General features: G+C 37.2%; 1 protein-coding gene across 5 annotated transcripts in view; it reads right to left on the bottom strand.

Annotated features, from left to right (window-relative positions):
* KIF16B (kinesin family member 16B) overlaps positions 1 to 20,851 on the bottom strand; it is a 137,753-nt gene that overhangs the window by 93,181 nt on the left and 23,721 nt on the right. For 4 of the 5 annotated variants that reach the window (XM_061989218.1, XM_061989220.1, XM_061989221.1 and 1 more), the window contains exons 5-12: positions 19,581 to 19,678; positions 19,030 to 19,139; positions 17,516 to 17,658; positions 15,988 to 16,156; positions 15,675 to 15,806; positions 12,662 to 12,837; positions 10,476 to 10,541; positions 6,934 to 6,993 (exon numbers count right to left, since the gene is read on the bottom strand). In XM_061989218.1, the coding sequence (XP_061845202.1) occupies positions 6,934 to 6,993; positions 10,476 to 10,541; positions 12,662 to 12,837; positions 15,675 to 15,806; positions 15,988 to 16,156; positions 17,516 to 17,658; positions 19,030 to 19,139; positions 19,581 to 19,678 (954 nt within the window). The remainder of the gene's footprint in view (positions 1 to 6,933; positions 6,994 to 10,475; positions 10,542 to 12,661; positions 12,838 to 15,674; positions 15,807 to 15,987; positions 16,157 to 17,515; positions 17,659 to 19,029; positions 19,140 to 19,580; positions 19,679 to 20,851) is intronic. The other variant, XM_061989219.1, reaches the window with a different exon arrangement.

The raw sequence follows: 20,851 nt of genomic DNA, 5'->3' as shown, positions 1-20,851 counted from the left end.
ACTTAATTTAGTAGATCTGAACAGCTATGAAAGTCAAGGTATAGCAAATCATTTTGCCTTCAAATATCTAAATTAAATCAGAATTAAGCATGCAGAAGAGCCTGATTTTTGTATCTGCAGTGACATCTAGTGCAAGAAACTAAAAACCACATTTCAACAGAAAAGGAGAAGCTGTTAACATTTATGGTGGGATATCTGTGATAAACAGGAAAAAAAAATCCAGCTTTCTTAGTATCTTGTCTTCTGCACAACATTCACAAGTTGAATGGAATCCTATTAAGCATAATGTCTTAATAAAAGACTATTTAATGCAAATGTGCATTTTTCCTTCACATACACATTCAGTTTGATAAATGTACATCTATTACATAATAGCTGGAGGGCAAACGATTGTCGAGAAAGCAAATATGCCTAGGAACAGAGTTGATATTGTATTTATTCTATCAACTTTTCTAAAAGGAACCAAATTCATAAGTGAAATCTGACTTCAATTCTTTCTGCAATCTCCAAAGATACGTGACCCGATTTTAATCTTGCATTGATTTTTAAACCTCTTTCTTAAAAACTCCAGCAGAGGACACAGCTTGTAGAAAGGAAATAAAAACTGAAAGCAGGCAATGAGTGTTGTCTAATACAGATCACAGATAGAAGAAGTTATAAAATAACAAATAAAATTTGTTGAAATGAAAGTGCAGATTTAAATCTCCCATTAAAAGTACACAGTTATGCTTCTAACACAGTCAACAACAGACATTCTAACCAAAATGCAACACCAACACGTCTAACTAGCAACAATCTTACAAAAATGATTCACTTGCTGAAATGTGAAAAAAACCACAGAAACAAGTGTTATTCCTGCCAAACATACAAATAAACACATATGCCAAAGCTGAAAATGAACAGTTTAAATGCAGCATCATGCATACATCCCTTTGTATATAAATGCACGCCATTCCTGTAACTTCTTCCTTTGCATTTGACCTGTACATACAACCACTGTAGGATCTGTATTACAAAGCATATGTCCAGATGTCTTAAAAAGTCACACACACGGGACTAAAGCCTTCTGTAAAAATCCCATAATATGTGATTTTTCCAATACTCAGTTTACAATATGGAAAAATGATTAACTTTATACAAGTAATTACAAATATCAAGATGTATTTTTTCTGTTCACCAGATAATTTAGAAATAAATCAATTACAAAAAGTTAAAAATCCCACCAACTTCAGCCATCCATTAGTGATTTAATGAATGCATTAGGTTCCTGATGTTCTAGCAATCTTACAATGGAATAGGCACAAAACCCATAACATTTTCTTGGTTACTAAAGGCATTGAATGGGAAAGTATCACAAGGAAGAGTTTTTGGACAAGAAGCAGTGGCATGGTTAATGGACTATCACCATTACTAGTGATGTAATAAGTATGTGAAAAAGTTCTACAGTTTGGGCTCCTGAAGAAGTACTTGCCCAACTTCTCTAACCCTACAGGCAACAAAAACTGGATTTAGTAGATAGGAGGATTTTGTCTAAGTGGCAGCTGCTAATTGAAAGCACTTTTCACCTGAGGACTGAGGTTGTTAAAGACATGAAAGAATGAAGCAAACAAATGCTAATTGAAGGGAGCAGAACACCAAAAAAGTACGAAAAGGAAAAGGAGACAAGTCAGTCAAGGTTAGTAGGAAGTAACAAAAGGCATAAAACAGTAAAATGCTGATATGCCTTACACCGAGATAACAGTTTTTAAATACCATTCAGCAACTGTGGTTTAAAAATTACCTGAAAATGCAAATAAATGTAGAGTAATGCAGCATTTACATAGAACACAACAAACTGCTCTTGACAGAGTTCACTAAGGTATATAAACCAGCATGGAAAGGAAATTATTTAAAATCAAAATCTATTAGCTGTGTTACCCTAATCAGCACCTCATAAAGAGCAACACAATTACTTGAGTATAGTCAAGATTCCTAAAGAAAGAAAATTCCTCTGTTTAGATGAGCGTGTCTACCAAAATAACTGCTTGATAGCCTGTAATTATTCCCCATGGCAAGGTAAAAGTATTTCATTTTCCCCCAAAAAGAGTCATGACATTAAAAAAATAAATGATAAATGTTAAGGCTTGAAGATAGACATAGAGTTTTCTTCCCAAGGTAGGAACAACCATTGTTAAGGAATAACTAGTACTCAATCAAAGGGCACCAAAAAAAGAGAAAGATCAATTAAACAGTGTTCAAAATCATATTTACACAACATGTGGTAAAGTGTTGCTGCAGAATTAATGTTATTGATGAAAGTGAGGCTGTGTCACTAAATCCAACAGGACAAAGCCAGTTGAAGCAGCTACTAGTTAAACTATTGATCATGAGAAGTAGACACACATGTACACACACAAAAAAAGACCCTGTCCTTTAATAGACTCTGTGCAGGCAGATCTCTGCATCCTTTGACATTAGCTGGGCTCTGCTACACAAAGCTAATGATATGATTAGACTCAAACAGCAGGATAACAAAATAAAAGGTAACTCTAAATCTACTTAAAACTAAAAGAAAAAAAAAGGCAAAATACCTTAATGCTAGACACAAATGACACAGAGCAAAAAGGCAAAAGCTACAAGTCAAACCAATTTCTACACAAATAGTAAAGGGGAGAAGAAAATCAAAAGAAAGTTGGGAAGAAGAAACAGCAGAGGATTATATAAAAGAGTACACATTTTAAAAAGTTTAATGTAAAAGCTGCTAAAGGTTAGAGAAAGAAAGAAATTGGAACACACACAAAAGATGACAAAAATAAGATGCAAGTGAAAGAAAAGATCTCTAGGAGAATGATAACACATGCAGCCAAATACAGCAGCCACATCAAAAGAAGTTTCATACCAATTAAAGCCTCAAAGAAAGAGAAAAATCGAAAGTTGGATAGGTTACCCTAACATCTTAGAAAGCATCCAAAGAAATTACAGACCCCAGGACTGATCTTTAACACAACAATACAAAAAGGATTAAAAACTAAGGAAAAGAGCAAACAGTTTTTCTTCCCTCCTCCTTGTCTTTTTGGATATGTGTACAGAAGAAGATTAACAGAAGGGGAAAAAAAAATCCATAGAAAGATTCCATGAGAGTGAGATGAAAGTAAAATCCGGGAGTTATGTGCGTGCTGAGGTTGAAGACACCTGAAGATAGAGAAGCAATGTAAAGTAGAGCTGTTTTGTGAAGTGCATTTCTTTTGACAGCTGGTGACACGTGAAGAAACAGCCCAAAGCCTATGGGCTTCAAATCAAACACTGTCACTTTGGGGTTTGATACAGTATTTCACTCAATGTTAAAACATCATTCCACCTGTTTCTTAGGTTTATTAAGTGTTAAAACGTCCTCCCTTTGATTAAAAAGATGAGCAGGGGATAGATTATAATACCAGGTTAGTAAGGTTAGAGTGTCATGTTGCATTATAGTAAGGAGGTCAAGGATGAAAATAAACAACATCACTGGAAACAATGCTTGTCATTTCAGACAGCAACGAAACTGTCATGCTACACAATAAAGTACACTGCACATGGAGTCAGTACAAATTGAAAACCCCAATGTATACAGTGTCTTCATCTTTGCAAAGGAAAACAGGCAGATTTGGGCTTTAGGTGTGAGTTGACAGTAATTCAGACTCCAGATGAACCTGAGACAGCTGCCCTGCAAAAGGGCTTTTTCCAAATGCATGAAAGAAGAGAGAGCAGTACTACCAGGCCAAGATATGCCCCAACTGACAACAGGATAGATGAAGGATTATACAAAGATGTTCATAGTTGATGATGGCATTCAGCCACACAGACTCTGCATCAAACATTTAAAGTTTGAAGATGTACACTGTGATGGAAAACCATAACTTAGGGTGAAATATGTAGAGACAAACGTCAAAGGGAATAAAAGCTACAAGCAGAAATAAGGAAGAATACCAGGATGCACATGTCAGCTGCACCCGTGGCACTGTGCCCACTGAAATAATTGAATTTTAAGCTGCCAAATATTTTTTATCAGAAACTTGCCTTCACACAGTATTCTCTCTTCTTCAATATTTTCTAGCTGGATAGTATTTTCCATTCTCTATGAATTATTTTCAAGGTAGCATTTAGATGTTGCTGGTCTAATTTAAAACAAGGTTCAAAATACTTGGCAAGAGTGAATTGGTTTGAAGAATATCCTCCTGCAAAACGGTATGGATCACTTCTTTGTCAAGCCTGATGAAAGGGCTGTGTTCAGAAAAAACGAAGCAATTTTGTCCAGCAGTATCTTTTGATCTAGTAGAAGACAACAGAATGCCCTATGAATCTGGCTTCCCATATTTTACGAGGCTTACGGAAAATCCTTTCAATTATTTTAGATTTACACATTAACAGATTTTCCCATCAGCCTGTGAGAACAATTCAAAAGCAAGTGAACTCTGATATTTAGAATTTGGTATGAAAAAGCATAGCTACATATAATGGAGTAAGAAATCCCATTCAGCTACTAGAAAGTGCACTTGCACTTGGCTTGCATATATGAATAGGTAACTGGTAGATGTTTATATGAATTTTCAAAGTCAACTCCCTAAAAGATTTGGATCAAAAGGTGTTAGGGACTGCAAAGTTAAAGTTTTTAATCCTCCAAGCCTGCTGCAGGGCAGGAACTGAAAGGCAGCAACTATCTCAAGACTGCAAGCCCAAGGGGAAACAAGTTTTAGCCATAAATAGAAACAGGAAGTTCTAAGTACCTTAATGAAGATTGTCATGAAAGTTACTGAACTATGGTGTGGAAAAAGTTGCAGTTGTGACTGTGGTGAGATAGATATTTCTCAAAGTGTGCCAAGACATTCTAGTTTTAGAAATGAACGCGTATGGTCTCTGTGTGCAAGAGGAGATACACCAATAACAAACCAAAGAAGATGGTGAACTTCTTTAGGGAGTCCCTGAGAAGAAACTCTGCTGCTCTCTATAGTTTAAAATCAGCGTGGCAAACTTCCAAAAAGTCCTTTCCATTCCTATGCTGGCAGTGACTGCAGGAATTGCTATATGGATAGCTTCAGGAAAACAGTGGAAAAACAGAACAGTACAACCCAGAAATCTTTTGCAGATTTTCAGTTTATCAGGCCAAGAATGATTCATGCACTGCCCAAAAGTGAAATACAACCTATATTCATGTACTCAACTATCAGCATGTAAAAGTGCAAAATATAGAAGCTGTATGAGTTAAACTAACAAAAGCTCAGTATCAGAAAAGTAGAATTACAGCTTATCTGTTTAAGTCAAATCTATTCAACTATTTAACAAATGCAGCTTTCCTTTGTTTATATGAATTGTTCAGTTAACATCTCCTACAATAATGTAATTTCTGTGCAATAATCAGGGCACTTCCAACACAAAGCTTTAAAAACTTCCCATATGTTACATCATATTTACTTTCACAATTGACCAAAATTCACAAATTCTCCATGTGATAATGAACTCCCCAATCCAGATGTGAGGAAAGAAGTACTATGTATGTATAGATGCTTCAAAACAACAACACAGAAATAATGTAAATTTGGAACTAAAAGATCTCTGAGGAATATGCAAATGGTAATTCCCACTTCAGTATCTAGACAGACATTAAGTAGTCCATTCTGTCATGCCATCTGCTAGGCAGTTACCAACCCTGCTCTGTTCTCTATGCTATTTGTGCTTTAGTTTTATTTTTAAGCATGGAGCCATTCAACTTATTTGGAAGTTAGATAAAAGACATGGTGGTGAATCTATAACAAAATTTTACAGGAATCAAAAAGTGATACACAGCAAAAAATCAACTACAAAATATCAAGTTTCAGATCAGTAATAAGGAGAATTAAAATACTATTTCTAAGTGGTTGCTGGAATTGCACTTCTGACAAGTTTATGTTCAACACATACTGCAAGTCATGAAAGCTTAAGCTTTGTTCTCAAAATTTTTATTTAACAGAATAGTTAAAATATTTTGCAAAAAAAAAGGTAGTATTGAAAAGACAGTGTGGGAATTATTCCTCTGTGTGTGTGCTGTGCATATGTGTGCTTCTACATATGTATGGAATCATAAAGAAACCCATTAAAATACCACTTCAAACTACCACCTCAGTCATGAGCCAAATGCTAACATAAAATCTTATCAGTACAATTGCACAGCAGGAAAGCAAATGCATATGCAGAGAACACAAGTGTCTCATGCAAAAAACACAACCTGGAAATCACCAAGTCGCCCTCCTGGATCTGTACTCAACCTACAAAATGAAAGAGAGCACTTTGTGCATGTAACTGTTCCAGAAGGAGTGTGGAGTCATGTAAAGAATGCAACACAGGCCAGCTTATATTGAATCAATTGCAAAAATGCCTGTGCTTGGGACTCTAGAGGGAGGTTAGGTCAGATGCTTCTGTTCGGTTTGATGAAGATCTACTGGAGGAGATTCAACTGCAGAAATCCCACTGAAAGTTGTTTTTCAAGTTTATAAGCCACTTCTGACCAAAACATGAATCTGAAGACCAATGGAAAAATCTCTATTCACTGTGCACCACATTCACTGAAATACCCAAAGTAACATAAAAGGTCCTTATTCACAGATCTTACTGATCCAACACAAATACCAAAAGGATGAGGGATTCAGTTCCCCTGCCCCAGGTTTTCTTCATTTGCAACTCAGTAAAAACATTCAGTAATATGCAGAGTTGGTAGAAATGAGCTCTTTTGCACTGAAGTCACCATGCTAATTTTTATTAACATTACTTAAAATCTTATTCAAGCCCTCAAAAACTAATTCTTTGGAATAAGCTGAAACATGAATGTGAAAATTTTGTGTTATTAAAAAAAGAAAAAGAATGTCACTTAGAACAGGAACTTTTTAATGTAAGATGCTAAAGTTAGTTTGAATGGTAAATTGAAAACTTATTTCTTTGCCTTACTTTTAGAATATCTTGAGTTTCATTCCACTTGTTCGTCCACTCTTTGGTCAGTTCTTGTACCTATAAAAGAAAATAAATATTAGGAAAATATTTATTAAACATTAAATCACATCTTCTAAACCCATTGTTAATGCATTCTCAGAGAACATACAAGAATTTGTGCAGTTCCTGATGAAATTTCATACTTAACTGCTTAGAAGAGCTTTGTTGTTCCTGCAATGAGTGGCTATTCCTACAATCTCTCTCTTTCAAAAAGGAAAAAATCACAAGATTCTTACAGTATGAAATTAAACAAAGGACAGGGATAGCCACTTCCAATAATAGCAGGCATTTTCAAAGAAATGGGAGTAATTTCCATCAAGTGCTTCATATATCCTGGAAATTCTACTGCCACAGATTGGTCTCTTAGCTGTAACAAGACTAAGGTCTTTCCCTATGATGCAAGTAGATTAAACCAGCCCTCAGAGGATGGAATGCAAAGGAAGCAGCAGACAGGCAGCCTTCAAAAGAGAATCAGAAAAAATTGGTGCCACTTAAAAATCACACATTTGGATGAAATCAGCACAGAAGTGAGAAGCTGCTTGCAAAGGCATTACAGTCAAGGGAAGTGATGGGTATAGAATCATAAAACAGTTTAGGATGAAAAAAGACCTTTAAGATTAACAAGTCCAACTGTTGACCTAGCACTGCCAAGCCCTGCATTAAACCATGTCCCTAAGCACCAAGTCTACACATCTATTAAATATCTCCAGGGACGGTGACTCAACCAGTTCCCTGGGCAGTCTGTTCCAATGCCTGACAAACCCTTCAGTGAACAGATTTTTCTGAATACTCAATCTAAACCTCCACTGACTCAACTTGAGGCTGGTTCCTCTGGTCCTGTCGCTTGTTATTTGAGAGAAGAGACCAACACTCACTTTGCCACAACCTCCTTTCAGGTAGTTGCAAAGAGTAATAAGGTCTCCTCTCAGCCTCATCCAGGCCAGACACCCCAGCCCTCTCAGACACTTCTCATGGGATTTGTTCTCTAGATCCTTCACCAGCTTCATTGTCCTTCTTTGGACACATTCCAGCACCTCAATATCTTTGCATAGGATTGCATGGGGTTATTGTGACCCAAGTACAGGACTCAGCACTTGTTCTTGTTGAATCTCATACCATTCGCCAATCAATCCAGACTGTCCAGATCCCTCTGGAAAGCTTTCCTACGCTCAAGCTGCAAACACTGTGAGGGTGCACTCAATCCCTTCATCCACATCATTGGTAAAGATGTCAAACAGAACTGGCCCTAACACTGAGCTCTGGGGAACACCACTGGTGACCGACCACCAACTGGATTTAACTCCATTCCCACCTCTCCTTGGGCTCAGCCATCCGGACAGCTTTTTAAAGAGTATGTGTCTGTCCAAGCCACAAGCAGTCAGTTTCTCCAGGAGAATGCCCTGGGAATACATTACAATGGCTTTACTACAGCTCAGATAAACATCTACAGCCTTTCCTCCTCATTCCTCTTTACATAGAAGGAGATAAGGTTAATCAAGCAGGACCTGCCTTCCATAAACTCATGCTGACTGGGCTTGATCACCTGGTTGTCCTGCACATGATCTGCACAGGTATTTATGTGTACTCAAGTGTGATGGCACTCCAGATGATCTACTCCTTAACTCTTCCTGGCTCCAAGGTCAGACTGACAGAACGCTGAGGTCCTGACTTTCCTACTCATCCAGTTGTTCATCTCACAAGTTAACTCTCACAGTTACTACATTGGTAAAGGCCCTTTTCATTTCAGAGCCTTTCAGACTTTTTAGCAAGCCGTGCATAGAATGTGCTTTGGGTTGAGCTCTGGCTGACGCTGAATCATCATCACATTAAATAAATATATATATATACACACATACAAGCTTTAATTTTTTACATCACCAGATTTCTGTGCAGGAACTAAATATAAAATCTCCTAGAAGCATACATAAACTTCTATTATTTGAATTCACAAGCTGTGAAAAAAACCTCACCACCACAGCTATATCCCTTTATTACTTCACATATAAGACCACCATAGAAAAAAAGTCATTAATGTAGGTCCTCCAAACACCCTCACATTTGCCACACGCAGTCTATTTTCCTAGTTGTCCTTGCAGATGAGCTGCAAATTAATTAACAAGAGGTAAAGAAACTAATCTCATCTCTATCTGTATCTCAAGATTTCAACAAAGAAAAGTAAGCACATTTTCCAATGCATCATTATCATTCCTAGTGTTCCTAATTGAAATGCTAAAACCAAAAAACCCGAAAAGATCCAAGAAAAACATGAAAAAGGTCTGTAAGTCTATTCACCATCCAAGAACAAATTTTATTCCTTAGAAATAAGTTTTAAATTATTCTTACATAAGGACAAATCACCTCATTAAAGAAAGCCACTATATATTTGGCAGATAATTTAAATATGGTGATAATAGTCTTTAGATCTGTATAAACAAATTAATTATTGCACTCATTCAATTATAAAAAAATATAACCACTGCAATATCTACTAAGAAATTTCAGTAATTATGTCTATTGTAATTACCATGAATAATAATCACATAACCTTCTAATGAGGCTGACAAAAGATAATGAAATATGCTCAGTATGCTCCCCACATAGAGGGGCCAACACTTCTGAGCAGGACAAGCAGTGATTACTGTCAGAGCATGAATAACATACTCTAATTAGCATATAGGCAGCAGTTTATATTAGTCAGCTACTGTTAGATTAAAACTTTTTGTTTGTGCATAAAAAAGAATACTACACATACCAACAATATTATTATTATTATTCATCTCTGATTCAGTTAAAATCTTTTTACAAACCCAGTATGAATATGAAAAAGAAATTGCAACTGAAGGCTCACACTAAGGTTGTACAGGTCCTACCTGAACTATTGAATATACCACAGTCCAGATTCCTGCACATACTGTAAAAAATGCTGTAAAATGCATTCCTGGCAGAAACTTGCCTTACAGAGAAGCCCATAGTCTACTTAGCAGCTATACTTCATACAAATACAAGTATTTCGTCTATTTTTGCTATTAAGTTTCAGTTAAAAGATATTAAAAAGGTATTGAAACATATCTTTAAAACTGGTATTACCAATTACTTAGCTCAAAACAGTAATGTATTTATTCTCTAATTGTGAAAGACCAAGCAGCATCAGCATAAACCTTACAATTAAAACCAGCTCAGAAGCCTCTGTTTTTTGAAAGCATCATATCTACATTGGATTGGCATCTTGCTAACAACAGTCAGAACTGAGTATTTGCTGCCACGTAGCTGAATGATTCCAAATACCTTTCCTCTCTCTTCTTCTGAAGTCTGTTTTTTTAAAAATGGTTTGGGGTAGCTTTAAAAACAGGCAAGTACATAGAAAAGATGTAACATGGAATGACTGAACAAAGAATGAAAGATTGAAAATTAGAGAACAATTATTCTTTTGAACTTTATCTAAACAGGGAATATTTCCAAGCCTCTTTCTTTTTAAACTACCTTATGAAATTGTAACTCACCCTTGCTTCATTCTGCTGAAGCTTTTCCTCCATACTTAAAGCTGTTGGAGAATCCAAGAGTGCGATCTAAAAGTGTAAAAGGTAAACATCATCAAGTTAAAAAATAACAAAGAAGAAAAAAAGTAACTATTATTGGCATAATCAAATGAAAGAAATGCAATTGTTCAACTTGGAGTATTTAGGATGAAGTGTTTTGAATTCCACTATACATCATTTTACCTTGAAATACTGTAAACAGAATAGTCAAAATCTTGTCAAAGCAGATATTTCACATACAAATCATCTGCTTGAGGGTACCTTTTTCATTCACTGTGTATATAGTAACACACATGGAGACACTGAAACCAGACACAAGTTTGTAATACATAATTCCTGATACATCTGTCCCTATATTTCTGTAGCATTTATTGTGCACTAAGAGTTTACCATTTTGTTGTAACACAAATGTAGAGCACTCATCTTTAACAAATATGTATTAATGGGCCTTAGAAACTACTACATAACACACACAAACAATTCCCATTGTTATGAGACTTTCTACACTGAATCCAGCAACTGTATTTTGGTAACCAGTATCTTCAGTGATCTACAGAGGAATTTGCAATACAGTATTCTGGGAATATAAAGGAAAACCACAAAAGAAATTATACAGAGATTTATATTCTACCGTGCATACATAATAACACCACCTGCTGTTTTACCAGCCATCACAAATTCAATTAACTTAAGCAAGTTCTCTATTGTCTGTCATACAGCCATCTATCACATCCTACAACTGAACCAGATTTGTTTTCTGATATCCACTGTTTTACAGCTTGGAACTAGGTCAAAGCATTAGATCTTCAAAGGGGTCCAAGTCCCATCTACCTTGCTAACTCTAAATCAAACCGTATTTTGAAACTAATTAATTTTCTTCTCATAAAGATCACGGGAGAAACATTAAGAAAGTAATTCAAACCCATAGTTTTCTAATTGTTTGTAACAAAGTAGAATTCTATTTCAATCATCTACAATACTTATTACTGCTTCCAACTGTGGTCCCATCCCCTTTTTCAGCAAATATTTTACGGTTTGAAATCTAGCTGAAATACCAAAGTCTATGCTGAACTGACAGTTCATATTTCACAGACCACCTACAATAAAATTAGAGAGTTCTAGAAATAAATCTCAAGTATTGTTTCAGGTAATTCCAAATTGTATTTGCTGAAGTATGGTACCTGGCAGTCTCAAGTGACGTTATTTAGAAGACTGGTCTGAGCCCACTGCATATTCCTTATCATAGAATCATTGCATTGTTTCGTTGGAAAACACCTTTAAGATCATTGAGTCCAACCACTAACTAACTTTACACTGCCAGGCCCACCACTAAGCCATGTCCTTCAGCACCTCAGCTATACAGATTTAAGTATCTCAAGGGATGGGAACTCTACCACCTCCCTGAGCAGTCTATGCCAATGTCTAACAAGCCTCCTAGTGAAATGTTCTTCCTCATCTCCAACCTAATCCTCCCCTGGTGCAACTTGAAGCTTACAGTTAGCTTGTCTCACCATCCTGGAAACAAAGGAGAAATTAAGTCTGAGCTTGTACATCACACATTTATAGCAACTAATGCTGACAGAACAAAGAGAATTGTGCAAAACAAATAATTGTGTGACAAATTTTCTTATATCACCTCTGAAAATACTTTCACATGTTTATCACGTTACATGTTCTCTATATTGTTCTCTCTAATGTGCAGCCAAACACAAACCAAATGTATTGTTCAAATCCATCTGTAGTCCTACATTTTTAGATTTACTCGTGTCAAATACTCTATACCTTCTACTTCTTTTAAGATCCTAGATAAAGTATGTCTTCAGTCAATCAGGCTAGACCCAGAAAATATATTACTGCTCGGTCCCCTTATGCTGTGGTGACTACCTGTTCCACAGCACACTGCAATCAAGCTCTGTTTATATAAAGAGAAAGTTAAAAGCTTTGGGATGACAGTTTTCCCCTCTTATGTTAAAAGAGGTAATCTACTGGCCATATGGAAACTGATTCAATCAGGAAAATAATATTCATTCATAGCTTCATAGAGCTTGTTTACTCAAATCAATATAATGAAAGATAATTATCTCATTACATTCTAGAAATAGATGTTATAACTCACAGAAAATTACACATAAATTCCAAGTAAAGCTAACCTGATTCCCTTGAGCAAGCAGGGCTTTTAATCGGGCTATTTCCGCTCTCAGCTCACGGATCAGTTTGACGTTAGGATCCTCATTAATAGTAGGCTTGTTGATGATGTTTTTGGCTCTATTTGCATAGCGAAGTGTACTCAAAGTTTCTCCATAATTGACATCAGCAGGTGAAATAGCTAAGGAGATGAAATCAGAAACAGTTTATCCAGCACCACGTTTCATTTCGTAAAGTTAGTTTATATTTTAGAAGCCGGATCAACTTAATGTGGATGAAGATAGAAATGTATGATTAACCAGTATGGCTACAATGTGTTCCAATACTCCACCTAGCTCCACTCCTTTCATGTCATTGTAACTTTGCTTAAGTCGACACTGCTGTAGAATAGATTATTAGAATAACCAGGTCCAACAGTAAAAGCATTGTAAAGAAATCTCACTGTCAAACTAGTTAACATTTCTATTTCTCTGGTAAGCATAAACATTCTATTTGAATATTTTACAGGTTTTCTTGCAATTTTTTTACAAGAGCAGTAGGCAAAACAGTCAGTATTTTATAAGTACAAATATAGTCATGGAATGGAAAAGTCATTTCAGGCAAAAGCACAGTAGGTTCAGTCTAAGTTTTCAAGGGAAATTAAACAGCAATCACAGAAAAAGCAGACACGAAAACCTTAACAAGAGAAGAGTTTCTATAATTTATAAACCTATCTGTTCTGCTGAGCTGCAGGCATCTGACAGCACACAGAACTGCTCCCTATTTGATGCATCAAGAGAAACCAGTACTATTTTTACAGAAAACTTCACCAGGAAAAACAATGGGAGTTTAAATGAAAGTGCTAAAGCTATCCTTCACTTCATTTTCCTGACAAGATACAAGATGTTCCCAATTAAAAAAATACTGCATCCAAATACATGAGCAAAAATACAGAAGAGAACACCATGCAAAAATTATGAGAGACCAGAAATCTTGATAATCAAACAGAGCACAAGACCTAGACAGGCAGACAATGAACACACCTGAGAAAATAATTAAGTAACCAAAATATTCTACCCTTCTTCATTCTCTGAACAGCAATAAATAATGTTCTGCTGCTAAAGACTCTCTTAATTATGGGAGATGTACTTGGACTGAGTATACTTTCCCTAGTCCATACTATCACTTCCCTACTTTACTGTCTCCTCACCACTACTTAATTATTCTCTTTCTGGAAGAATGTTACAATATGTCACAGAAGCATGACAAATCAGAATTGGATGTATTTTTGTAAGATCCTTTCCTATAGTTTGAGATGACTTTCCTGCTTTTCTGTGTGTTTAGCTACCGAAAAGACAGGCCAAATGTATCAGGACAGCTTGTCAGGCTCTGTTAGGCAATTGAGCCACATTACCAGTAGAGTTACTGTTGGAGAAAAGATCAGCCATCAGGGCTCTGCCTAGCAGAAGCATCATTAGAGGATAAGGAAGTAGCCGAAAAAGCAGTTGGGCACTGTAATCATTAGTATAGGTATTGAAAGCTCATTGTGTTTCAAAAACTTCTCAATCCCTCTGTCAAGGAAAAAAAATAAAAATTACTCAACCATGTAACTGAAATAAAGGATCAAGAAGAAAGAAGCCAGTAGTGTGTTACTCCAACAGCCAGAAAAACAAAGCAGAGCCTGATCCAAGATGCTGTTTTGGTACTAAGATCAGTCTGACGAAACAGTGGCATGGATACAAGAAACATCCCCAAAATCATGGCAGAAAGGAACCACTATCCAGAGAATTTGACTGTAACAAAGCCATTCAGAGACAGAACTCAATCCAATGCATTTTATCCCTCAATTACAGAATGGTTGGAAGGGATCTCTAAAGATCATCTGCTCTTCTGCCATTCCCGAGAGAGGACAGCATTAGTCAGGCTGCATTTCACTTCAGCAGGAAAGAGAGACATTTCAGAGCTGCTCTTTTCACATCTTACATCTCAACATCCAAAATCCTCTCCTCGACATAAAACATCATCCCAGCATCACTTCCTTTTTTGGGGAATGGAATTCCCATCCCAAATTGTTGATAAACCTGCAATACAAATGCCATAGGCAGGTTTTTAAACTAAGTGATCCTTACAGAGCTTCCTAGGGTTAAAAAGGAAACTCTAAGAAAAGTTTGTAAGATGATTGATCATAAATAATTAAACTTAGACAAGAAGCTCAAGCGCTGTGTGCACTCAAAAAGTCAGTTAAATAAAAACGACAGTCTTATCCCATCAAATGCCAAAAGAGATAAGGTTGCTTCTGCTACTAATGCAAGAAAAAACAACACCGTTTTGAAAAAACACAACATAGTTCTGGAAAAACAAACTGATTCACATATCAGTATTGACTAGATGCACAACACTGGGGTTTTTTTTTACTGGGAATCAAAATCTGTAACCTAGGGAGGAGAGACATAAGGACAGGGGAGTACAAGACGTCATGTAGGTCCAGGTTTATTTACCATGAGTAACAGAGCTGTCTGTAATGCAAATGAACCTCAAGAATAAACAGGGATTATTACTCGAAGTTGAACTGGTCAGATTAGCTAATCATTACACTTTGCATATGTCAGAGAAACACAGGAGTGAGGTAGACAGATGTCAGAGCCAATGCAAACAATTAGGCACATAAATTTGAATGATCTTTACTTATGCAACCAAATGTCTGACAACTGTACATATATAATCCAGATGCCTAGTTAGATTTGTGACCAAATGCTCAGCCAGAGATATATACACACCCAAACAGATAATCAGCAGAGGAAAATGAAGCTCTCAAACTTAGGACGTATACCTACTGTTTATGACATTAATAAACTAGACTGTTCACTGCTAGAAGAGATGTTCCCCAGAGTGCAGGTAAAGGCAGAGGTTACCAGAAAACTCAAAGAAGTGTAAACAATGTCCTGCTTTAACAAAGCATCTGGAATCTAAATATTTGCAGTCACTCGTATTAAGCATGAACTGTTCAGGATGCAAAAAAAGTAATTTAAAAACACTTACTGGCAATCATTATAGTTTTGGAGTTTCCTCCTAGGCTATCTTTTAACAGCCAAGTCAACACAGAGTCCCTGTAAGGCACAAATACTTGTTTCTTCTTTGAAAGAGGATTTGCTGCATCCTGAGATAAATCAGCTGTGATGTGGAGGTCGGAAAAAAAAAGACAATTAAGTATTTTCACTCATTTTCAAAAACAGTATGCATTAGGCCATTATTTGTGTAAGTAAAAATGAACAGAAACCTGAGTCAATAAACACAATGGTATTTCATGACTAAAAACCAAACTAAGAGACAAGCACAAACACCAGGGACTTACCTAAGGCAGAAATTACATTTCCCAGAGTAACTAGAGATTTGTTAATATTCCCTCCTTCCTTTAATCTAACCCCTGTGGCACCAGTGGCATCTGCTCTCTCACTTCCAGCAAGATCTACCAGATGAATCTTGCTAACAGTTTCACAAGGCATTTCAGAATCAAATTTAGCCTACAGGAGAAGAAAACAAAAACAAAACACAAAGAGAAATGTGCTAAGGTACAAAATTCTGAAAGCTTACTGAATCCAACTGAGTGGCCTTTTTCCTGTCGTGATTGAATTTAACTTGTTTACAATAGCAGAGCTTCAGAAGACAGGTGTATTAGGGGTGCCACAGAAAGGCATTTGATCATGAATTGCTGCATAACTCCCACACAATCTTTCTTCTTTCAATTGTAGTATTTGCAACTTTCTAGTCACTAAGACACAAGCACTGACAGCTGTGAACTGGTAGTTAGATGATACACAGTGAATATGTGCCGCATTCGTTTTATTAAGCTTTCAACATTTTACATTTAGCTTTCAACAAGTTATAGCCTACACAGACACATTTACACTCAATTTCTCCTTCTACCTCCAAGTTCAACTAAGTAGCAATTGCAATTTTATTCTATGATTTTTAACTGAGGCTTCTTCACAGTTTTTATCTTAATTCATATAAATCAACTCAGATTGTCCTGTTTCAAACTTCCTTCTACTTTTACAGTACAATAACGGAACAAAACCCTTTTGCTGCCTGCCTCTCACCCTCTTCTGAAAGCTTTGCAATGAGCAATTCATCACAAACAAAGAGCTGGTGGATGGGATTTTATGTGCATGTTTTTGAGGAGAAACACACAAATACCCATCAGGAGTGTGAACCACCTCTATGCTACCTTGTCTTCATCTCCCCAAAACAACAATGAAGAGCAAGAGTCATTAGAAAAGGAGTTTACTACATGTAAACAAAAAGATAACTATTCTGAGGAAAAAGAAAGTTAAATTTCTCCATTATTCCTTCAGTAAATCAAGGAATATAAACACATTTCCAATAGTAACATATCAAGAGTCATCGAGAAATCACTCAAAAATGTTCCTACATTTTACAATTTGGGCCATGGAGTCAGGTCTTTTCATAAACCCTGCACAACAATCAGAACATTAAAAGTAGCCCCTGTTCAGCTCCGGCTGAAGTCTCACACACCATACTCCTCCCTCACTCCTGCAACAGCAGCATGGTGAAACACACCAGCACCAGTCACGGTTATTCAGCCAGCCTCAACTCCCAGTAATTATCTCCTCAAAATCTATTAAATATCATTTTCTGTCATCACATCACACTGGATATTTTAAAATTATAATCACCAATCAACATATTTATAATGCTCAAAACAGTATTTTCACACTTTTAAATTTCTCTATCACGAGACAACCACGTAGTCATTATCCACCTATAATTGCTTATTTGACAACCTTATCTTTTTACTCATCAGATGAATTCCTGAAAGCAAACACATATTAAGACGGGGGAGGGCGATTTAGTTTTACTACCTGAGTGAAGTTGATTGTGAAAATGGCGTGTGACCTGCTGCTGACGTCATTCATTCCAGTTGCGGCCGTCGTTCTGTTTATATTTCCTGCATCCATAAGTTCCTCTACATCAGCATAGTTTTGCACTAAATGTTTAGACAAATCTAAAGGAAAGTAGAGAGTTACAGCAGGCTTATCCATGCATTTATTTTTTTTACAAATTACCCTTGTTACTGCAGTTAGTGTTTATTGTCACAGAATCATAGACTGGTAGGGGTTGGAAGGGACCTTTAGAGATCATCTAGTCCAACCCCCCTGCAGAAGCAGGGTCACCTAGATCAGGTCACATAGGAACATGTCCAGGAGGGTCTTGAAGACCTCCAAGGAAGGAGCCTCCACAATCCCCCTGGGCAGCCTTGTTTATCACATAAAGAAAAGCACGAGGCCCGATGTGAGGAATGCAGACTTTACACATTTACAGTAAATTAAGAAAAAAATATACAATCTTATTAAAGTATTTAGTGCAGCAACATAAGCACAATCTTGTGGCCAAGAAGGCCAATGGCATTCTGGAATTCATCAAGAAGAGTGTGGCCAACAGGTGAAGGGAGGTTCTGCTCCCCCCTCTAACTCTGCTCTGGCAAGGCCGCATCTGGAGTTCTGTGTCCACTTCTGGGCTCCTCAGCTCAAGAGTGACAGAGGACTGCTGGAGAGAGTCCAGTGCAGGGCCACCAAGATGATCAAGGGACTGGAGCATCTTCCTCATGAGGAAAGGCTGCGGGATGTTTAGTCTGGAGAAGAGACTGAGGAGGGATCTCATTAATATTTACATGTATCTAAATGGTGGATGTCAGCAGGTTGGGGCATCCTTTTTTTCCTGTTGTAACCCGTGATAGAACAAGGGGTAATGGAAAGAAGTTGGAACACAAGAAATTCCATTTAAACATAAGGAAAAATTTTTTTACTGTTCACATGAGGAAACCCTGGCACAGGCTGCCCAGGGAGGGTACGAAGCCTCCTTCTCTGGAGGTCTTCAAGATCCGCCTGGACACATTCCTGTGTGACCTGATCTAAGTGAACCTAATTTGGCAGGGGGGTTGAACTAGATGATCTCTAAAGGTCCTTTCCAACCCCTACCATTCCATGATTCTGTGATAATCCCTGAAGAGACATTACCCTTCCTTGGTAGATGACAGATTAAGACAATTAGATCCTAATAGGTTCTTTCCATTTAAATATTAAAGACTTTTAAATTACAGTCAACAAATTCTTAACATCAATTGCACCCCTCAATACTTTTAAAACGGTTATACATTTACAGATAAAAAATTTATATGTATAATAATCTTGGGATTTGGAAAGCATGTGGGGATACAAAGTGAGAAGCTACTCTCCCTTAATGCTTTTATATCAAAGAAACTGTATCCACCATCACTCATATTTTAAAAGATAAAATAATATGCAGCTAGACACAGCAATCTAGAATATATAAAGGTAATAAAATACCCAGTGCAAAACACTGAAAGTGTTTTTACCTTCAACATAGGGCCCTTCTTTTGGATGTTCCCGTATCCGTAAATTATTAGTTTTCGACGACTTCCGTCTGAGAAGATCTCTCACACGTTCATTATAAATTTCCAGGTAACTGCAAGAAAAAGATTAGAAAACCACTGACTCACTCAAAAAGGAAAGCCATCTCATCACTGTGTTTGAAAGCAAGAAGCAAATGGATCCAATGTTGCCTTAAGATACTAATGACTACTGACAAAAAAGCAAGAACCAAGTAGAAAGGGAGCAGACATTAACAAAATCAGGATTTACCCTGAAATAAAGGGTAAAAATAAGGAAGATGCTGTTCCAGCAGCAAAAGCATTTCCACTATCATTTAAATAAAGCAAAATGCACAGCTGTTGGATTGAAGGTAGAAATATTGCACATTTTGACTACAACTGCCAACAAAAATCAATTATAGGACTGAGGCCAAGCATGGAAAAACACACACTTTTCTCAGAGATAAGGTGAAACAGGGTGTTTGTAACTGAAACAAGTTTGATAACCAGCAAACAATTACCATGCCAAGACTTACCTGACTTCTGTTCGAAAGGATGCCTCATTCCGCTTTGTTTTTTCACTTATTTTGCTGAACAATCCTTCGCAAATTCGAGGTATTAAACCTGCATCCCCCTGCAATAACAACAATTCTTACTTCCAAGTCTATATTTGCACGTACAATACATTTTTAAAACCAGAACCCAAGATAACTAGTTGGGAGTTTCTACAACTGAACAAGGGGGAATATGCACAAAGACTCTCTTGCCTTTTTTTAACTGTAGTCACTTATATCACTTCAATCCTCGTGTGTGTTTTGGAACATATATGCTAGCTCAAATTCTTTGCTATTGGGATATATTTTGCCCTTCTCATTTAGTTCAAATAATCCCAGCTGCTTAAGGCAGAACCTGGCTCCTCAGAGGAATATATGATCTCCCTTATCTCAATACTGTTTTTCTAACTTGTTCTCAGTTCACTACAGATTCAGCAACATCTGCAGAGAATGGGACAAAAGACATGCACAGGCATCCATGAGCCATTCTCATTCAAACTCCCAATCCCCAGCTCACACTCCTTCCTGTCATCAAAGATGCAGCAGGCCCTTCAGACAAATTAGCAATTAAGAACAAAATGAAAACTACATTCACTGTAGTGAATCGAATTTGGTATTTAACTTCTGAATGCTCAACTGCAGTTACGCATAAAGTCTTCGATCAGTTCAATAAAGCAATCTAAAAAAAAAAACCCCATATTCTTGCTTAAAGATCCCTACAGACTACATGGTTTACTAGCACGGCTGTAACTATCCATTACAAGGTCCTTGTCACTTCAGCTAACACAGCAGCCAGCAACAGCAGGATGTCAACTTCTCAGTTAAGCCAGCACTTGAGAATTAAGCCTCATCCCAGTGAGGCTGCTGCTACACCATTGATGTCAAACGCATGTCAGACTGTGAGGCAGCAGCTAGCACTGCTGAGATATCCAGACACTCAGCATGCAGCAATCCTCTTCCCATTGCTCCAAGGAAACCCTCTTCCAACCAAGCAGCAAGACAGTAAGTCAAGGCCAGGGTTTTTCCTAGCAGCAGAGCAGAGCAGGAGAGTGCCGTGCAGCTGCGGTCTCAGCTGACAAGGGGCTGCTTCCTCTCAGTAGCCCCATTCCCACCAAGTCTGATTAGGTAGATGACCAGCTACCTGCTGAGCACACCACCTCCCCACCACTTCAGAAGACAGCATCTAACACTCCTTCAGCGCTGAAATGAGTTAATATGGCTTCCAGGAATAAAGAGAAGGGACATATACATAC

This window comes from Colius striatus, chromosome 2, assembly GCF_028858725.1.
Source record: "Colius striatus isolate bColStr4 chromosome 2, bColStr4.1.hap1, whole genome shotgun sequence".
Classification (NCBI taxonomy): Eukaryota; Metazoa; Chordata; class Aves; order Coliiformes; family Coliidae; genus Colius; species Colius striatus.
Note: the sequence above shows the minus strand (reverse complement) of the source record. Positions and strands in the feature narration are given on the sequence as shown.